General features: G+C 42.9%; 2 protein-coding genes across 3 annotated transcripts in view; both read right to left on the bottom strand.

The window, feature by feature from the left end:
• LOC106809900 (mucin-5AC-like) overlaps positions 1 to 6105 on the bottom strand; it is a 45603-nt gene extending 39498 nt beyond the window's left edge. Inside the window, exon 1 of one of the 2 annotated variants that reach the window (XM_014813140.1) lies at positions 5835 to 6105. The gene's annotated coding sequence lies outside the window, so the exon portion shown is untranslated. The remainder of the gene's footprint in view (positions 1 to 5834) is intronic. The other variant, XM_014813148.1, reaches the window with a different exon arrangement.
• An 886-nt stretch (positions 6106 to 6991) lies between these two features.
• Positions 6992 to 12302, bottom strand: LOC106809673 (epoxide hydrolase 1-like). The gene is made up of 5 exons (XM_014812842.1): positions 11578 to 12302; positions 10938 to 11070; positions 10373 to 10581; positions 7919 to 8153; positions 6992 to 7510 (listed from the first exon to the last, which is right to left on the bottom strand). Exons 1-5 carry the CDS (start codon positions 12191 to 12193, stop codon positions 7282 to 7284), a joined length of 1422 nt encoding a protein of 473 aa, XP_014668328.1. The 5' UTR covers positions 12194 to 12302; the 3' UTR covers positions 6992 to 7281.
• Positions 12303 to 15572: the final 3270 nt, after the last annotated feature.

The following is a 15572-nucleotide window of genomic DNA, read 5'->3' as shown; positions in this document are numbered from 1 at the left end:
TCGCATGGAACAATTTTACATGAAGATAATACTCAACAATTAATTTTTTTGTAGCTGTTTCTGTATCTCTTTAGTATCTCCACCACATCCAAATACATGGAAGACTCACGTTAATACCGCGCTGTGTGCACTAAGCTTCCACCACGATCCCCACAACCTAAAGACACATCATGCAACTTCGGCATTAATCTACGCGCTACTCTGGTTTTTTTCTTTTTGCTTTGCCGAAAATCCAATATTTTATCAAATTTATTAGACATCAGTTACTCCTATATTCTTGTTTTTTATTACGCTTGGCGATTATATCATGATTAATGTCTAGCATATTAAATTAACTTGATCATTTAGTTATTTTTTCCACTATAATAATAGTATACATATATAAATAGACGTTGAAAAGTTTAAAATAAATTTTAGTTTTAAACTAACATTAGTTGACAGTAATATCAACGGCTTAGCAATAAGAGAGATAACCTCGATATGGAATTTTTTAATAGTTGTAGCATTATCAGTTTTAAGCTCCTTTCTTTTTAACGCACTTCTAATATTGATTTTACTGCCTAGGTTGCGGGAGTAAATTTGTACAAATAATGCAGGGGTACGTTATTCTGGAGTTGCTATTCCTAGTACTCCACAAGCCGACAAAGATGTTGTTTTAGCTGTTTGAAGTTCCACTGGGATTATATGAAAATAATGTATGAACCTTACATAGACTATAGAGTGAATCATTGGCTTAAACGATAGGCATTATGGGGTTTTGCCTACCCGCTCTTCGTGGAGTCCTTTACAGAAGAAATTGAGTATAGTTTATGTCGCGCCGAGTGCATCATCTAGACCAATAGTTACAAAACTATCTTTCAGTGGGAAACAAGCATCTTTTGGTGCTATGATTGGCGTTTGATGTAATTAGCTCGTATACTCCAAAACCAATCCATACAAATTGGTTTTTCTCGCTCTATATAGGAGCAATCTTTTACGTGGTAGGATATGAAGGATTTACATACAAAAGAATTATCTGTACTTTATGATAGTGCTATAGAAATTTTATACGGGTATATATTTTAAACTAGATAGCAATTGGCATATGAATCTTGAATTTCTCGAATGAATAGATGGCAAGAAGTGCAGTAGAAATAGGACAAGAAATGTTGGGCTGTAACTGTACAGAAGACAAAACTATCCGCTTCTTATATTTTGTGATTCAAAAATAAAAAAAAAAAAAAATAAAGGGAGAAAAGACACAAAGGCTAAAAAAGTAAGTTTCTTACTAAACAGAATAATAGAGCCATAGACGCCTTACATTAATATAAAATTGAAGAATTGAAAACAAAACAGGCAAGAAGCGTGAAGACCGAACAGAGAAGAAGCGAAGAACAACAAAAGAGAAGCTGAAGATGACTAAGAAGAAAGAAGCGTGAAGAACAACACAGAGAAGAACTGAAGAACAACAGAAAAGAAGCGGCTGAAGAACAGACAAAAAGAAGCTGAAGGAGCAACAAAAAGAAGCTGGAAGCTGAGCAGAAAGAAAGATGCGAGGTGACGACTGAAGATGGCAAAGGAAGAAACTACTAGCTCTACAGATTGTCCGATAAGTTCTAATTATCTGGAAGAAATTGGATGACAGTGGTGATGAATTGGGCGATTTTAATTTTTATAATATCCTAGCATCGCCACTTTACATTGAATAAAATTCGCCTAATTACAGTTAATATTTTTAAACTGCAGATATTGAATTGGCCAAAAAAAGAGGACAAAAGATGAGCATAAAATGAGGCAAGAAAAAATTGTAATGTCGCTGCAATGAAACTAGGAAATCAAAGCACATTTACAATCTATACAGAATCAGTCCGGAGGAATGTTCCTACCTACTGCTTTAATCTATCGCACTGTATAGTACTGTCAGGGTTGCTTATGTTCTGCTCCGTACACTTGGGCGGTGCACTACCATATTCCTCGGATACGAAAATATTTATGACTAATCGTCATATCAGACGCAGAAACCACGATAACCGCGCCCGATACCCCCGTGCCGCCAAACGAGAGTCAAAATGCGCGTTAACTCGTACCCGGTCCATCCTGTTGGTGTTTTCCGTATTATCGAAACCTCACACAAATAGCGCGCCCTGTAATCTATTGGAGTATATACCGGGAGATTAGTCCATATTACCTGTAGAGCCTAGATAAGTACCGCCAGAGAACAGAATTCTGGAATGCGTGAAGACTCCGCGGTATGCAGGCAATCTATTGGGCACATCGCGCTATGCGGTAACATTCTTATTAGTACCACCCTTGAAATATCCACGAGTTAGAATAATAAAGAAGTGATAAGTACGTGTGTTCCCTTGAAATTCGGTTAGGAAGTCAAGGTATTGTTGGCAGCTATTTTCGAAGCAATTACATCTACAGAAATTTATGCTTGTTGTTAGAAAGCAACATAGAGTTTTAAAAATGCCAGATCCTGTTCCTACCTGCAACCTGGGATCAGTCAGCAAGGCTTTCGTGGATACGCTCATCTAATTCCGCAATCGTCGCTATCATTCTGCGGTCTCATTATCAGTTCTTATCGGAACCCGCGGGTACGACCACCCAGTAACGACCACCAAAGTAAAACCAAACACCGCCCCAGGTAAGTATGAAAAAAAAAAAAAACCGCCCACCTTGATACCGCCACGTGCGTTTTACCAATGACACGTATACGGCGTGGCCAGCCGTGCGTGGTAATCTGCGTGTACCCCGTGTAAACGTGGTAACGCGTGTGTACGTGACAAGAGTGTCCGGCAAACAAAAAAAAAAAGATGGATGTAATCTCCGTGTAACCCGCTGTAGACTGCCGTGGGTAAATCTGCGGTGTAACGTGTACGTGCGTGTAATCTGCGTGTACGTGGCGGATCTCGTGTCGTGACCCGCGTGTACCTGCGGTGTAACCTGCGTGTAACGCTGCGTGTACCCGCGGTAAGCGTGCGTAGTAATCCGTCCGTGAATTAACACCCGCGTGTCACGTGCGTGTATCTGCGGTGATACGTGTAGCGTGCGTGTATCTGCGTGTACGTGCATGTACCTGCGTGTACGTGCGTGTACCCAGCGTGTACGTGCGGTGTATCTCGCCGTTACCCGCCGTGTAGGCGTGCCGTGTATCTGGCGTGTTAGCGTGTACAGTGGCGTGAAATCTGCGTGTACGGCGCGTGTATCTGCGGTTTAACGTACGTGTAAGCCGCTGTACGTGGCGTGTACCTGCGCTGTAGCCTGCGTGTACGTGCGTGTATATCCCGTGTACGCCGCGTGTACGTGCGTGTATCGCGTGGTACGTGCTGTTACCCGGCGGTGTACGTGCGTGGTATCTCGCAGTGTACCCCGCGTTGTACGTGCGTGTATCTGCGTGTACGTGCGTGTTACCCGCGCGTGTACGTGCGTGTATCCTGCGTGTACGTGCGGGTATCGCGGTACGTGCGTGTATTTCCGTGTACGCCGCGTGTACGTCGTGATCTCCGTGTACGTGGTACGTGCGTGTATCTGAGTGTACCGTGCGTGGTACGCGCGCGGTGTACCTGCGGTGTACGTGCGTGTACCTGCGTGTGACTGTTGCTTGTAATTCGCCGTGTACCGCGTGTACGCTGCCGTGTCTATCTACGTGTAACGTACGTTTGTACGCGCGTGTACGTGCGTGTACCCCTCTGTGGCCGTGCCTGCCGGAGCAGCCATTGTTTACACAATTGCCTAGCTCTAGCCTCGTTTTCGTGGCGATTGAACCAGGTCATGAGAATAATTAATGAAGCTGGTGCCTAGTAGGCGCGTTCACACTACGGACGTTTTGGGGCCGAAGCCTAATAGGACGCTCCCAGGTGATAGCTCCATTAAGAGATGTTCCACCGACTTTAATGTCCATTAATGGGTATGAATGACCATCATAGTATATACTATATTATATATATATATATATATATATATATGGTCATGGTCGTATATTTAATATTATATTAGTTTGTGGTTTAATGTCATTTAGGTTAGGGTTAGGGTTAGGGTTAGGATTATCACTCATTAATCATTAATCACTAATCATTAATGATATCAAAGTTGGGAACACTCCTAATGGATACATGATGCAGTATAGATCATACAGAAGGAACGACTTTCACTACCGGCCAGTACATACGAGATGTGTGGGCGCCTTACTGCTGTTAATGTTGCACCTGTTTATTGTCGTTCATTCCAGCAGGGGCGGGGTCTAGCCGGCAGAGCGATGCCCGGAACAATAGGCCCGGCCGGGCAGCGACGGCACAGCAGATAGAGACTACGTACACAGGCCGCGGTGGTCAATACTCCGTACAAAGGCAACCGAGGAGTTGACCGGCAGGTGCGTACAGGAATGGGACGACCAACTGTTGATCGAGGACAGATTAGAGATGGGCCGCTTGTCTTGCTACCCGGTCGGTGTATCCCCCAGCGTACGTACACAGCACAAATACTGACTGTCGATTGTGACACAGGTACTGCTTACAGTAGGCTGTAAAGACGCTGGCGGTCGTCCCCTGCTGTCCCACTTACAGAGCCTGGCTGCATGCTAGGCGCAACACGAATAAAAACCAACTGTTCTTGTACAACATTTCAGAGCTGTTTTTTGTAAAGCCCCTTTCGCGCGACACAATAAAAGTAGGACGAGTGGAGAAATGTCTTTGCCAAACAGATGGAAGCGTTACCGATGTGCTGCTCGCACACACCCGAGTCGTTGTCCGCTATCGCGATAGGAGCGGTGAAAATTAAACAGAAGAGCAGCTGATTATGCGAGCCGCCGCGGTTCATTTGGAAGGCATTTACGCGTTTAGTGTTGCCGAGGTATGCCGTAATAACTTCGGCAAACACCAAATAGGTATATATAACAGCAAGTGATTTTCAGGCGCACGCATACAGACGGAAAGCGAATGACTGTGGGTTCAAACATTACCATCAGGTAACGCGACCAACAATTCTAGTTGCAAACAAGGGGCATATGGGCCATCGCGGCATTCGTGTTACCTAAAAAAGAGCCCAACTGGATAGGCATTTGTCCCAGACAACGAGTGAGCGAATGAATCGCGGTCAATGTTGCTGATGTGTGTTATAACAACATAAAAATTACGATATGGCAAACACGCTCTTGCGCTATATTGACCATATATAATTTCGTAGCTGTTGTGCCAACAAGCGAGATATAGAACAATATTAACACATAGCAGTGCAATAACTTTATAACCTATGACTTTTTTCGGGAACGCAAAGCTATAAGTAACATTATTAGGTACGAACGAACGAACGAACGAACGAGTGACCGAACATTTTATCAAACGACCGAACGAACGAATGAAAGAATAAACTAACTAATGAACGAATGAACGAGCGAATGAAAGAATAAACTAACTAATGAACGAATGAACGAGCGAGCAAGCGAACGAACGAAAGAACGTATGGCTGAACTAACGAACAAATGAATGAATGAACGAGTATCGTGAATGCATGAGTATCATGCAGCATGCATCGATGGCTGGGTACCAATTGTAGAAATTGTAGTTTACATCTCACTGCTTCGATGCCGCGATCTCGTCCATGCATAGTACCTTTGCAAGTTTTTTACTAACAATGTATCTAGTATATAATGTAAATGCAAACAGAATTAAATCTTTAAATTAACGCCATTATAGGATGTAAGGAATGATATCTAACGTGCAATACGTATACATTTTACCGGAATTATTGCTGACTAATCGTGCGCTTATATGAAGACGAAAAATACGTTACACGTTCGTGATTATGCGCATTTAACAAAATAAATTTCAAATCGTTACTGTATTCGTTGTACGTACCTACGTATTTGTACGCCGAGCAATGTCTGACGCTCACGTATCTGACGTCGCTGGTAAGGTGTATCCGTCCACGACCCACAAACTACGAATTACTCGAATCTATGAACCAGCTCAGCGATGCTATCGGAGAGTCTTAACGCTCGCAAGACGTTCGCTACTGTCGGTGTCGTACTACGTGTGTCGCAACAATCGCTCTCCGTCCTGCTCACCAATCGGCGTCTAGTGTTCTGTCTGGCAGCTGAACACGAGCTGAGCCGTCATGCTATCGCGCACGGGTAATATGTGAAGACGCGCTCTCTCACAGGTGAGCGGTCAGGTATGAATGATGTCCATGCGATCGTCGTGCTGCTGACTGATGAACGCGCTACGCCTGAGCGAGGCAGCTTGGAAACAGCACAGCCGATGCCATCGTGTAAATTGTATACGTGTTCCAGTTATAGGTGTTTGAAAGTATAACTTTATTATAAAACGGATAGGCGAAATGAGCGTGTGTAATGCGTACCGACGGAGGATTATAGTTTTATTTATTTTCGGACACTTCACCAGAGTGAGTTTGGCGTGTAACCCAGAGAAAATAAGTTTGAGATAACCACATGTAATAAATTACGCGTGCAACTCACAAATCTATTAACTTAATAATAAAACAAAGCAATACATTATATGAAACCGGTTGCAATAACTGTCGAATGACCCTAATATCATATAATTGCTATATCTTTTGGCACATGCTTTCCTACATTCTTTGTCCCAAGACTTTGCGCCCAACTAACTCCATCTAGCGTGCAGATATATTGCATTGTCACTCAAACTAAATCTTGACAACAACAAAAATACACAAAAACACCAACATGTCAGTCCTGTAGGCTGTATTGATCAATTATTTATCGTTTCCCTGTATGTCATTTGCATTTAAGGCGCAGGCAATGTGTTGGAATAGAAAAGAAATGTTAACAAAACTTACACAACCATATTTATAAATTGTTGGCAAGTCACTCATCAGCAACAGAATGTTGTATAATGGTAAATAGTAATGGTAAATAATGGTATAGTTGTGCTAACATGCGCAGATTGTAGGAGGCGCAGCCGGCGTGCGCCAAACTTTTTGGCTTTTAAAACAAAATATAAAACACTTGAAACAAAAAATAAATAAAACCAAACCCGGTGCCACGCATAATATTTCATCAGAGGTTTGTACCATAATTCCATCAATATATATCATCGACATTGACAGGCTCATCGATATTTATGCTCGCAGATGTACAATATATACGAATGTTGTTTCGGAAATCACTTGCGGAATATTGTAGGGTATTGTGTGAATAAATTTAACATGATAGGTCAGGTAAACGCACCAAGGGAATAAAATCATCATACAGTATTTTATTACTCTAAAGTTAAGACGATATTTTAAGTAAATAACAGAAACTCGTAAAATATGCCCACAACTCTAAAGTTCCTCTTTCTTGAGCTTGCGATCTGCTTGGACAGCAGCCACGAAATTTCTGACATCGTCTGCCAGAAGCTCCGGTTCTTCGAAAGCAGGGAAATGGCCACCTCTTGGCATGTCCGTGTATTGAACGAGGTTAGGGTAGTAGCTTGTAGCGATGCATTCTGGGTAGTGAACCAGCTCATTGGGAAACACTGCGTAAGCCACGGGAACCGTAATTGTGTACTTTCTGTAATAACAAAATGTTTGTCGTGTTCTAGATCATACAACTCAGAGAATTGCCTCGCACACTATCCCTCGACCTAGATCAATCAAATTTTCATCAATTAGGGCGGAGCTGTTATAGCGCGCAGCTCCGTTACGCGACTTGTTGTATGCACTGATCTCTATACTAACCTGTATACGTTTAGTACATACCGGTAAGTGGTTGTAGCATGTGATTTTCTTGCGTAAACACGACCATTAACCCGTTTATCTAGTAGGTGGCACTGCACACAACGTTGTATGTGCCAACTAGGGCCTAAAATAGACGCCACCTTTAAAATTACATGCGGATGAATATGGGAGCGTTTATTTATGTCGGAGGTCTAATATACTTAATTTGTCGGAAAAAAATAAAAGAAATATAAATGCAAACCTTAAGAGGTATGACTGTGTGTCGGATCTCACGAACTCTTTGTAGAATCTCATCGATGTCGTGATGCTCTCTGTCACCCAGTATATCATGACGTTGTGAAGCAGCTCGTCTAAGGTAAACGTCTGCGTGGCCAGTCCTCCATCGCGATTGTTTCTGTTATATAGTGATGTCCACGTCGAAAACTTTTCAAGGATCCAAGCGGCCAACCCCACGGGACTGTTATTTAAGCCAACGCCTGCAAGAGGTCGTCGAAATGAGCAAAGAGATGTATATAGCGATGTCTCTTTACGACGGTGCCACAATTGATATAATCTTACTATAATACTGCATTTATGTTCCACACCTTCTCGTTTGCTTCTCTATCCACACAGGGGGATGTTTTGAGTGGAGTATAGACATTATAGATTAATGTGTTATATTAGAGTTATCGTTAGGAATTAAGGTTAGCGTTAGGTTAGAAATTATGGTTAGAATTGAGATCAGAGTTGAGGTTAAAGTTAAAAATATGGTGGGAGGTACAGAGCAGTAAGGGTTACAAATGATTGTATGTGTTCAGGGTAAGAGGTCGGATCGAGCTAGGAATTAGGTTTATACGGTTAAGATTAGTAATGTATATTAGTATATATATATATATATATATATATATATATATATGCATATCCGAGATGGCTGCTCCGGCTGCTCTATACAGCGATACACCGTGTTACGCCCGCAATGCGTTCCAGAAAAACATTCGCGACGAGAAAATTCGCAACGTGAATCCCGTTTGCCTATTGACTGCCACTATATATAATTAGAGATGCGTTCCTACAGAAAATGTTTCCATAGTTAAAATATGTATAAAAAGAAAACTGCAATTAAACGCATATATTGATTATTAAACGATGTAACACAGTATGATGATGATAATACCGGGAGGGAAAGAGTGTTAGAATTAGAAATACTGGGAGGGAGAGGGAGGGGCACATTTACCAAGTGGCAGGGGTGACACAAGAGGTTGTTGCTGGACAAAGGGCTAGTGGTGGGCGAAAGATTGTTTAAAACTAGTGCGATGCGACCTTTTACAAATTTGAAGGTTTGTAATAGTAACTGTAGCATTAGCATCGCGCGCCCGCGTGTATTTACTCGTCTGCGTCTACATGCATGCACGCGTGTATGTACGCGCGTGCGTAGGACACTTGTTCAAACTGACTTGTGCGACAGCGGGACCTTACACGTATCCAGAGAGACCGGGTACAAGATAGCTTTGCGCAAAAGATGCGTTATTCCCCGACCGCCGAGAGCGGTTAAGCCACGCACTTCCGCGGGACTGGGCGCACGCGACCGCGAGGTGTTGTATGTAGCATCTCGCGCTGCCCGCTATACGAATTCGCGCGCCGAAGGAGGGCGGGCGCGCGAATCCGTATAGCGGGAAGCGTAACATCGCGCAGTTTTCGTGAGACGTACGCCGGCTTGACTACGGCGGCCTTGGGGGGAGGGCATGATATATATACAGATGCTCGCACAGTGCCCATCCCACCCCACACCACCCCCACAGGTGCTCGCACGACGTGCCGTCGCCACGGGCAGCGCGGGGTCAGGAGGTTGGTGGAACGTGGCACGTACGCAGCCAGGCTTTTCGAGATAGCATCTAGTGTAAATTCTCAGTGTAAACAAATATCAATCAACGTCGGGGGTACTAAGATGGATACGGTAATTTGAAGCGCACGTCACGCCAAGTATCTTTTCAACTTATAGTTAGTGCAGCGTGTGGAACTCTCCACCGCGCAGCAGTCTAAGCTCAATGGCCGACCCTTGTGTGGAAAAATACCTTGAAAATGCCTCGTACAAGGCCTCGTTGCGCCATCTATGGGACGCCATATGTACGAGAATAATTTCACGGCGTGAAACGGAAGAAATGCAAACTCGCTTTTCTAGAGGAAAACCAAACGCGCCGACCAGCAAACGAGTAATTACGAGCATTTGTATTTATTCTCGACCTACGTGCATAGTCAAAAGGCTTGTGGAATTGCCACAACTCCTCAATTGACCGATTATACGGCTTTATCCTATACCCAAAGGGCACTGCCGAAATTGTTCTAAATAGGGCAGCGAATAAGATTTATTGTCACCGCTGCGCGGCGTTTGCGCGCTTCGCGCGGATATCCGGGCTGCAGATCGTCAAGAATGACCCGACGTTAGCTGGCTGCATATTTGATACGAGTACAATGGTTTTTATTTACGGTGATTGAGTACTCCACTTTTTGAGTAGCAAACCCCCCCACTCATTCTTTTGTAAATTTTACTCACGTTTAAAAAAAATTTCAAGAGCGAATTTTCGTTTCATAACACGAAACATAATTTAAAACAGTATAAAGTGGTCATAATTTAAAACGTATATACGGATTAACGTAACCCGGGTTGTCGTAACGCGGAATATTACTGTAGTTCGATGGCTACATCAATTGTATTTACCTGTCGTGTCAGGCTTAGTTGATTGCACATGATAGTAGCCCATCTCTTCCCACAAGGTGGTTAATTTCTGTATGCAAGGGTAAACCTTCCAGAGCTCTTTCTCTTCGAAGACTAGGGACGGAAATACGGATCCAATGGCAACTCTTAGAATGTAAGATAGTTCCAGTAGATTACCAGCTATCGGCATGTTTGTATGCATTCCTAGCACCCTAAAGAAAGAGGAAAACACATAACTGTAACGGAAACATTTTATCCGCTATATTTACATTATACTCCAATTAAAGTTACCTGATGTTTAAATTATTGGTGCGAATAAGGCTTTGGCTTGAAAAGCAGTAAGGTGATCATATCATGTGAGAATGAGTGAATGCGCCGAAAGAATGTGGCGGGGATGGGAAGTGGGTTAGAGATAGGCACAGTGACCTCTGTATAATAATTATATCTACCACTATTAGCTCATTTTTGTAAAGGTTAAACCATATTTCTAAACCAATTTTAAATAATACATACGAATTTTGACCATTATACATGAACATGATACTGCAACAGGAATTGATTGCACTACCTGTCAGGATAGTAGAGAGCCATTACGTGTACTATTAAAGATCCCCAGTCTCCGCCTTGTACGAAGTAGCTCTGATGCCCAAGACGATTCATGAGCTTGTCAAAAATCTGTGATGCGTGTAATGCTGTGAAACCTAGAAGCCAAGTATGGAACTTGCATAATTACGGTAGTATGTTTAAAAACGTAGTATCACGCAACGTTGTAACATAGAAGAGTCTACAAATATTCAGATATCCTATTCATGATTAACAACGAAAAGAGCACACAAAGACGCGCACACGCGCGCATGCACGAACGCAGGCAAACACGCATGCACGCACACACACACGCACGCACATACATGTGATATGTAAAATTAAAACATAGGAATACGGTGTCTTATATTTTAAATTCGCGCTTTTGATACAGTCTTTTCGTTAGGCTACAAGAGAAAAACAGTAGCATGACGTAGAAAAATGTTGTCTCGAATGCACATTTTAAAACGAAAAATACCGTAATCCAGAAAGTTCATTTTCTTCATTCCGTGTCTTCATTGGTGCCTGTGTGCTTTTTACTTATATATAATCATATTCTGGATAATGTAGGCAAACTAACGTAACATGAAAAGATGTATACTACTTATTGAAGTACAATAACGTACCTTTCTTGTGGGCCGCTTCGGAGAACCCGTATCCTGGAATAGAAGGACAAATTATCTCGAAAACAGGGTCATCTTTTTTTCCACCGTGAGCCAATGGATCGGTAAGCAGCGGGATGATCTTGTAGAACTCGTAGAAGCTTCCCGGCCAGCCATGTACCATTAGCAGAGGCGTCACATTCTTGTAACTTGACTTCGGTTTGACGTGAACGAAATGTACGTCTATGCCGTTAATCTCGGTGAGAAAATGTTTGTACTTATTCAGTTCCACCTGCGCATTCTTCACATCGTATTTCTGCCGCCAATACCTCACGACCTTCTTCAGCGTATCCGAATGAACACCATACTGGAATTCAACGTTCGGTAGGGATTCCGTGTATCTTGTTCTGTCTAGTCTTTCGTACAGATCGGTTATAACCTCCTGCGAGAAGTTAACCGTAAATGATCTAATCTCGTTATTCTCGGCCAGAACCACTGGCCCTCTTCCCCACCAGGGCGTTCCCAGCTCCGGTAGAGGTGGCGGAGGAGTAAAGTAAGAAGACTTCACCCACAGTCCGACTGCCGACAGTACGAGCGCAGCCACACCGACGAGGCAAAGGCAGCACCACGAAATACGCATGCTAGTAAACAGCTATATTCTAGCCTACAATCCGTATTGTTTTTGTCCAATATCCTAAGAATCGCTCACATATAAACGAGTACTGGCAGCTAATGATTTAAAACAACTCCTGTACAGTGTGTGCATGGTGCGGTCGTTCCAAGGGTCGTCACAGAAATGTAGATACATATGTTTACATGTATGCGATATGTAGCATTGGTAAGACAAGCAATCTTCACGTACCTCGATCCTGTCGCTTCGTGAGTGACAATTACTGATAGCAGTCAGCGCCGTACGCAGCAGGGGGGCAGCAGGGGCAGTTGCCCCCCTAGAGATTTTCAGAGTATGCATTTTAATGGGACAAATACTGTACACTTTTAGAAATAAAATAGAAATGTGACAAAAGGTTATCTTAAATCATCAAAGAAATATTACACTTTAAATAAAGAAATGTGAAATTGCGAAACGTTAGGGCACAGGGGGCATGGGAAGTACCTTTGCCCCCCTACAGAAAATTTCCTGCGTATGGCCTTGATAGCAGTATTAATACAGTTATGTATTGATACAGTTAACATCGAGGTAGTATGAACGCGCGCGTGATTAACTTTGGTATCATGTTTACTAATGGAATTTATACATCGAACTAGTTGATTACCCTACTATCGACGTTCTATCACGACGACCAATTATAGAAGCTGTAAAGATACGAACACAGATCTAACCATATCCTACGACGTTTCGTAAAGGCTGGAGAGGCATTAGAATAGATACTTTTTATATAAAAGTAATCGGAGTAAGTACTCTATACAGTACTTTAAACTTATAACTTAAGTGACTTAGAGCCCGGCGCACACGTGAGTAATTTTACTCAAGTAAAACGATGCATGCGTCAAAATACTCACGTGTGCGCCGGACTTTCGTTGAGTTTTCTGACGCATGCATCAAGAAACTCAATATCAAACATGTTTGAGAATTTTTGACACATGCGTCAAAATACTCAACGTGTGCGCGCTAGCTGCGTAAATTTACTCAACACTGGTACTCACAGCCAGCGCGCAAATCCATTTTGAAATGAGGGGGGGACACTAGTAGCGAGCACGCGAAGGACGCCGAAGTGGGCGGGGGGGGGGTCTGGAAAATTTTAAATTAGACCCCTCAGATGCGTTTCTGCGCGAAGTAGGGGGGTCCGGACCCCCTGGACCCCCCCCCCCTTGTAACACGCCCCTGCACACACACACACACAACAACACACACACACACACACACACACACACCACACACACACACACGACACACACCACATCCACACACACATGCATTTGGTTTGTGATAAGATTACGAAAGGGTGTGTCCACATGCATCATAAAATCAAGAAAACTAAAAGCAGAAAAATCAATCATTTGGTGTTGAGGCTGATCACAAAATATATTGGTCCGTTATTATTGTTGGTCCAGTCATATATATATGCGTGTATATATTATCATCAATTTGCAATGAAAATTACATTATTAAAACCGATGCTCAGTTAGTCAGTGTCCCTTTGCGTGTAATATAGCTCGTGTTTCCAGCTTAATCCTTGAATCAGTGTCTAATGTGAGTGATATCTCCTAAACTTTCATAACATACTTTTTCTTGATGATTTCTGCATAAACTTATTAATATAAGAAAAAAAAAAACGTGTTAAAAAAGAAACGTACTAAATTTATCAAGACACATTTTCTTAAGTGTGTGCATGATCATTATTATGCTCTCAAATGCACTTGAATAAAAGAAAGCTGCAAAAAAGGAAAAAGAAGCCAATCGTTGACCACTATCACAGCACAATGCATACCTCCGCGAGCGTGTAACATGTATCCCATGTGTATAACAGCTGGCTCGCTGCTGGCTGCTGCTGACTGGAGCCCTAAGGCGAGCTGCTGCTGACTGGACGCCCTAAGGCGAGCTGGTGCTGAATCGATCGATCGGTGAGCGTGTGTATAACAGCTGCTGCGCTGCCTGGCTACACACACCAACACACAGTCACACGAACACACACACGCGAGCGATTGCATGACCTCCGTTGCGCGGAGTAAAAAGGTTCTCAACTTCACAAACACACACACACACAACACACACACACACACACACACACACACACACACACCACACACCCACACTACACAATACACACACACACACACACACACACACACACACACACACCACACACACATACACACACACACCACACACACACGAACACACAACACTTACACACAAATCATGTGATCCAAAAATCGTGGGGGACATTTGATATGATGTCCCCCCCCCCTCTTGAAAATTCGTGGGGGGGGACATGTCCCCCTGTCCCCCCCCCTGAATTGCGCCCCTGCTCACAGCGCATGCGCATGCTCCATTGTGCGCCCATTATTGGCTGCGCACAGTCACGTGATCTGCATTACCACTTATACCTTGAGTAATTTTACTCAAGGAGCTCCTTGATTTTACTCACGTGTGCGGCGGACGCTGAAAATATTTCGCGTGAGTATTTTGATGCATGCATCATTTTACTTGAGTAAAATTACCCACGTGTGCGCCGTGCTTAACATGCGCCGTTGAGCATGTGTAAACACAGATGTTCCCTATGTTACACAATAGATGAATTGTTGGAAATAATGCCCGCTTTTAATTAAATAAAGTGAATTAGGTTGGGTAACATCTTTCATGTCGAACTACTCCCGTGTGTTCTCCATTTTAAATGTATCATGTCAACCAAATTCTTTTTCACATACCGGATACGCGCAGACATAGGGTTGGCATCTACGCTACAGTAGGAGGAAGATTATGTGCCTTGTAATTTTTAAGTTAGACATTCGAATCTTAAGGCGTAAATGACCAGGTACTAGGAAGACCGATCCTCGTAACTTATCTAAATAGTACCGAAGAATTTATTTTTACCGTAACCACACGGGAAACGAAATGAATCAATGGCGCCACCTATAGGTTGAGGATAACATAACACAGAGAACGTGTATCATATTGTAATATTATGATATACGTGCTCTGCATAACATCTCTCAGCAATTTCCAGCTATTTCCATATAGTGTAGCGGCCGAACGAAAAAGGCTCTTATTAAGGAGATACCCCTACCGGAGGTATAACAAGCTGGGACTGGTCTCATTTTAACCGTCTGGATCCCCTAGTTATGAAAAGCCATGTTGTAGTTGCCAGTAACCTTGGCCAACATGCGAATTTAACCCCTTTTTTACGGTAAAATCTGAAAAAATTACATTTTCAGTTACTTGATATTTTATGAAATCAGCCCATTATATTTTATAATTGATGTTATATCAATGTATTTCAATGAAATAGATATTAAGCACAATGTATTTGAGGCAGTTTTATGCTGCTAAGGGGGAG

The sequence above is a fragment of the Priapulus caudatus genome, unplaced genomic scaffold, assembly GCF_000485595.1.
Source record: "Priapulus caudatus unplaced genomic scaffold, Priapulus_caudatus-5.0.1 Scaffold15, whole genome shotgun sequence".
Taxonomy (NCBI): domain Eukaryota; kingdom Metazoa; phylum Priapulida; class Priapulimorpha; order Priapulimorphida; family Priapulidae; genus Priapulus; species Priapulus caudatus.
Note: the sequence above shows the minus strand (reverse complement) of the source record. Positions and strands in the feature narration are given on the sequence as shown.

What these genes read in the sequence shown, in the direction of transcription:
- LOC106809673 (XM_014812842.1), bottom strand. Translation starts at nt 12,193, where the DNA reads ATGCGTATTTCGTGGTGCTGCCTTTGCCTCGTCGGTGTGGCTGCGCTC. An exon ending in CGAAGCGGCCCACAAGAAAG is followed by an intron (nt 11,071 to 11,577) that starts GTACGTTATTGT and finishes CTTGGCTTCTAG; the next exon opens with GTTTCACAGCATTACACGCA. An exon ending in AACTAAGCCTGACACGACAG is followed by an intron (nt 8,154 to 10,372) that starts GTAAATACAATT and finishes GACCTCTTGCAG; the next exon opens with GCGTTGGCTTAAATAACAGT.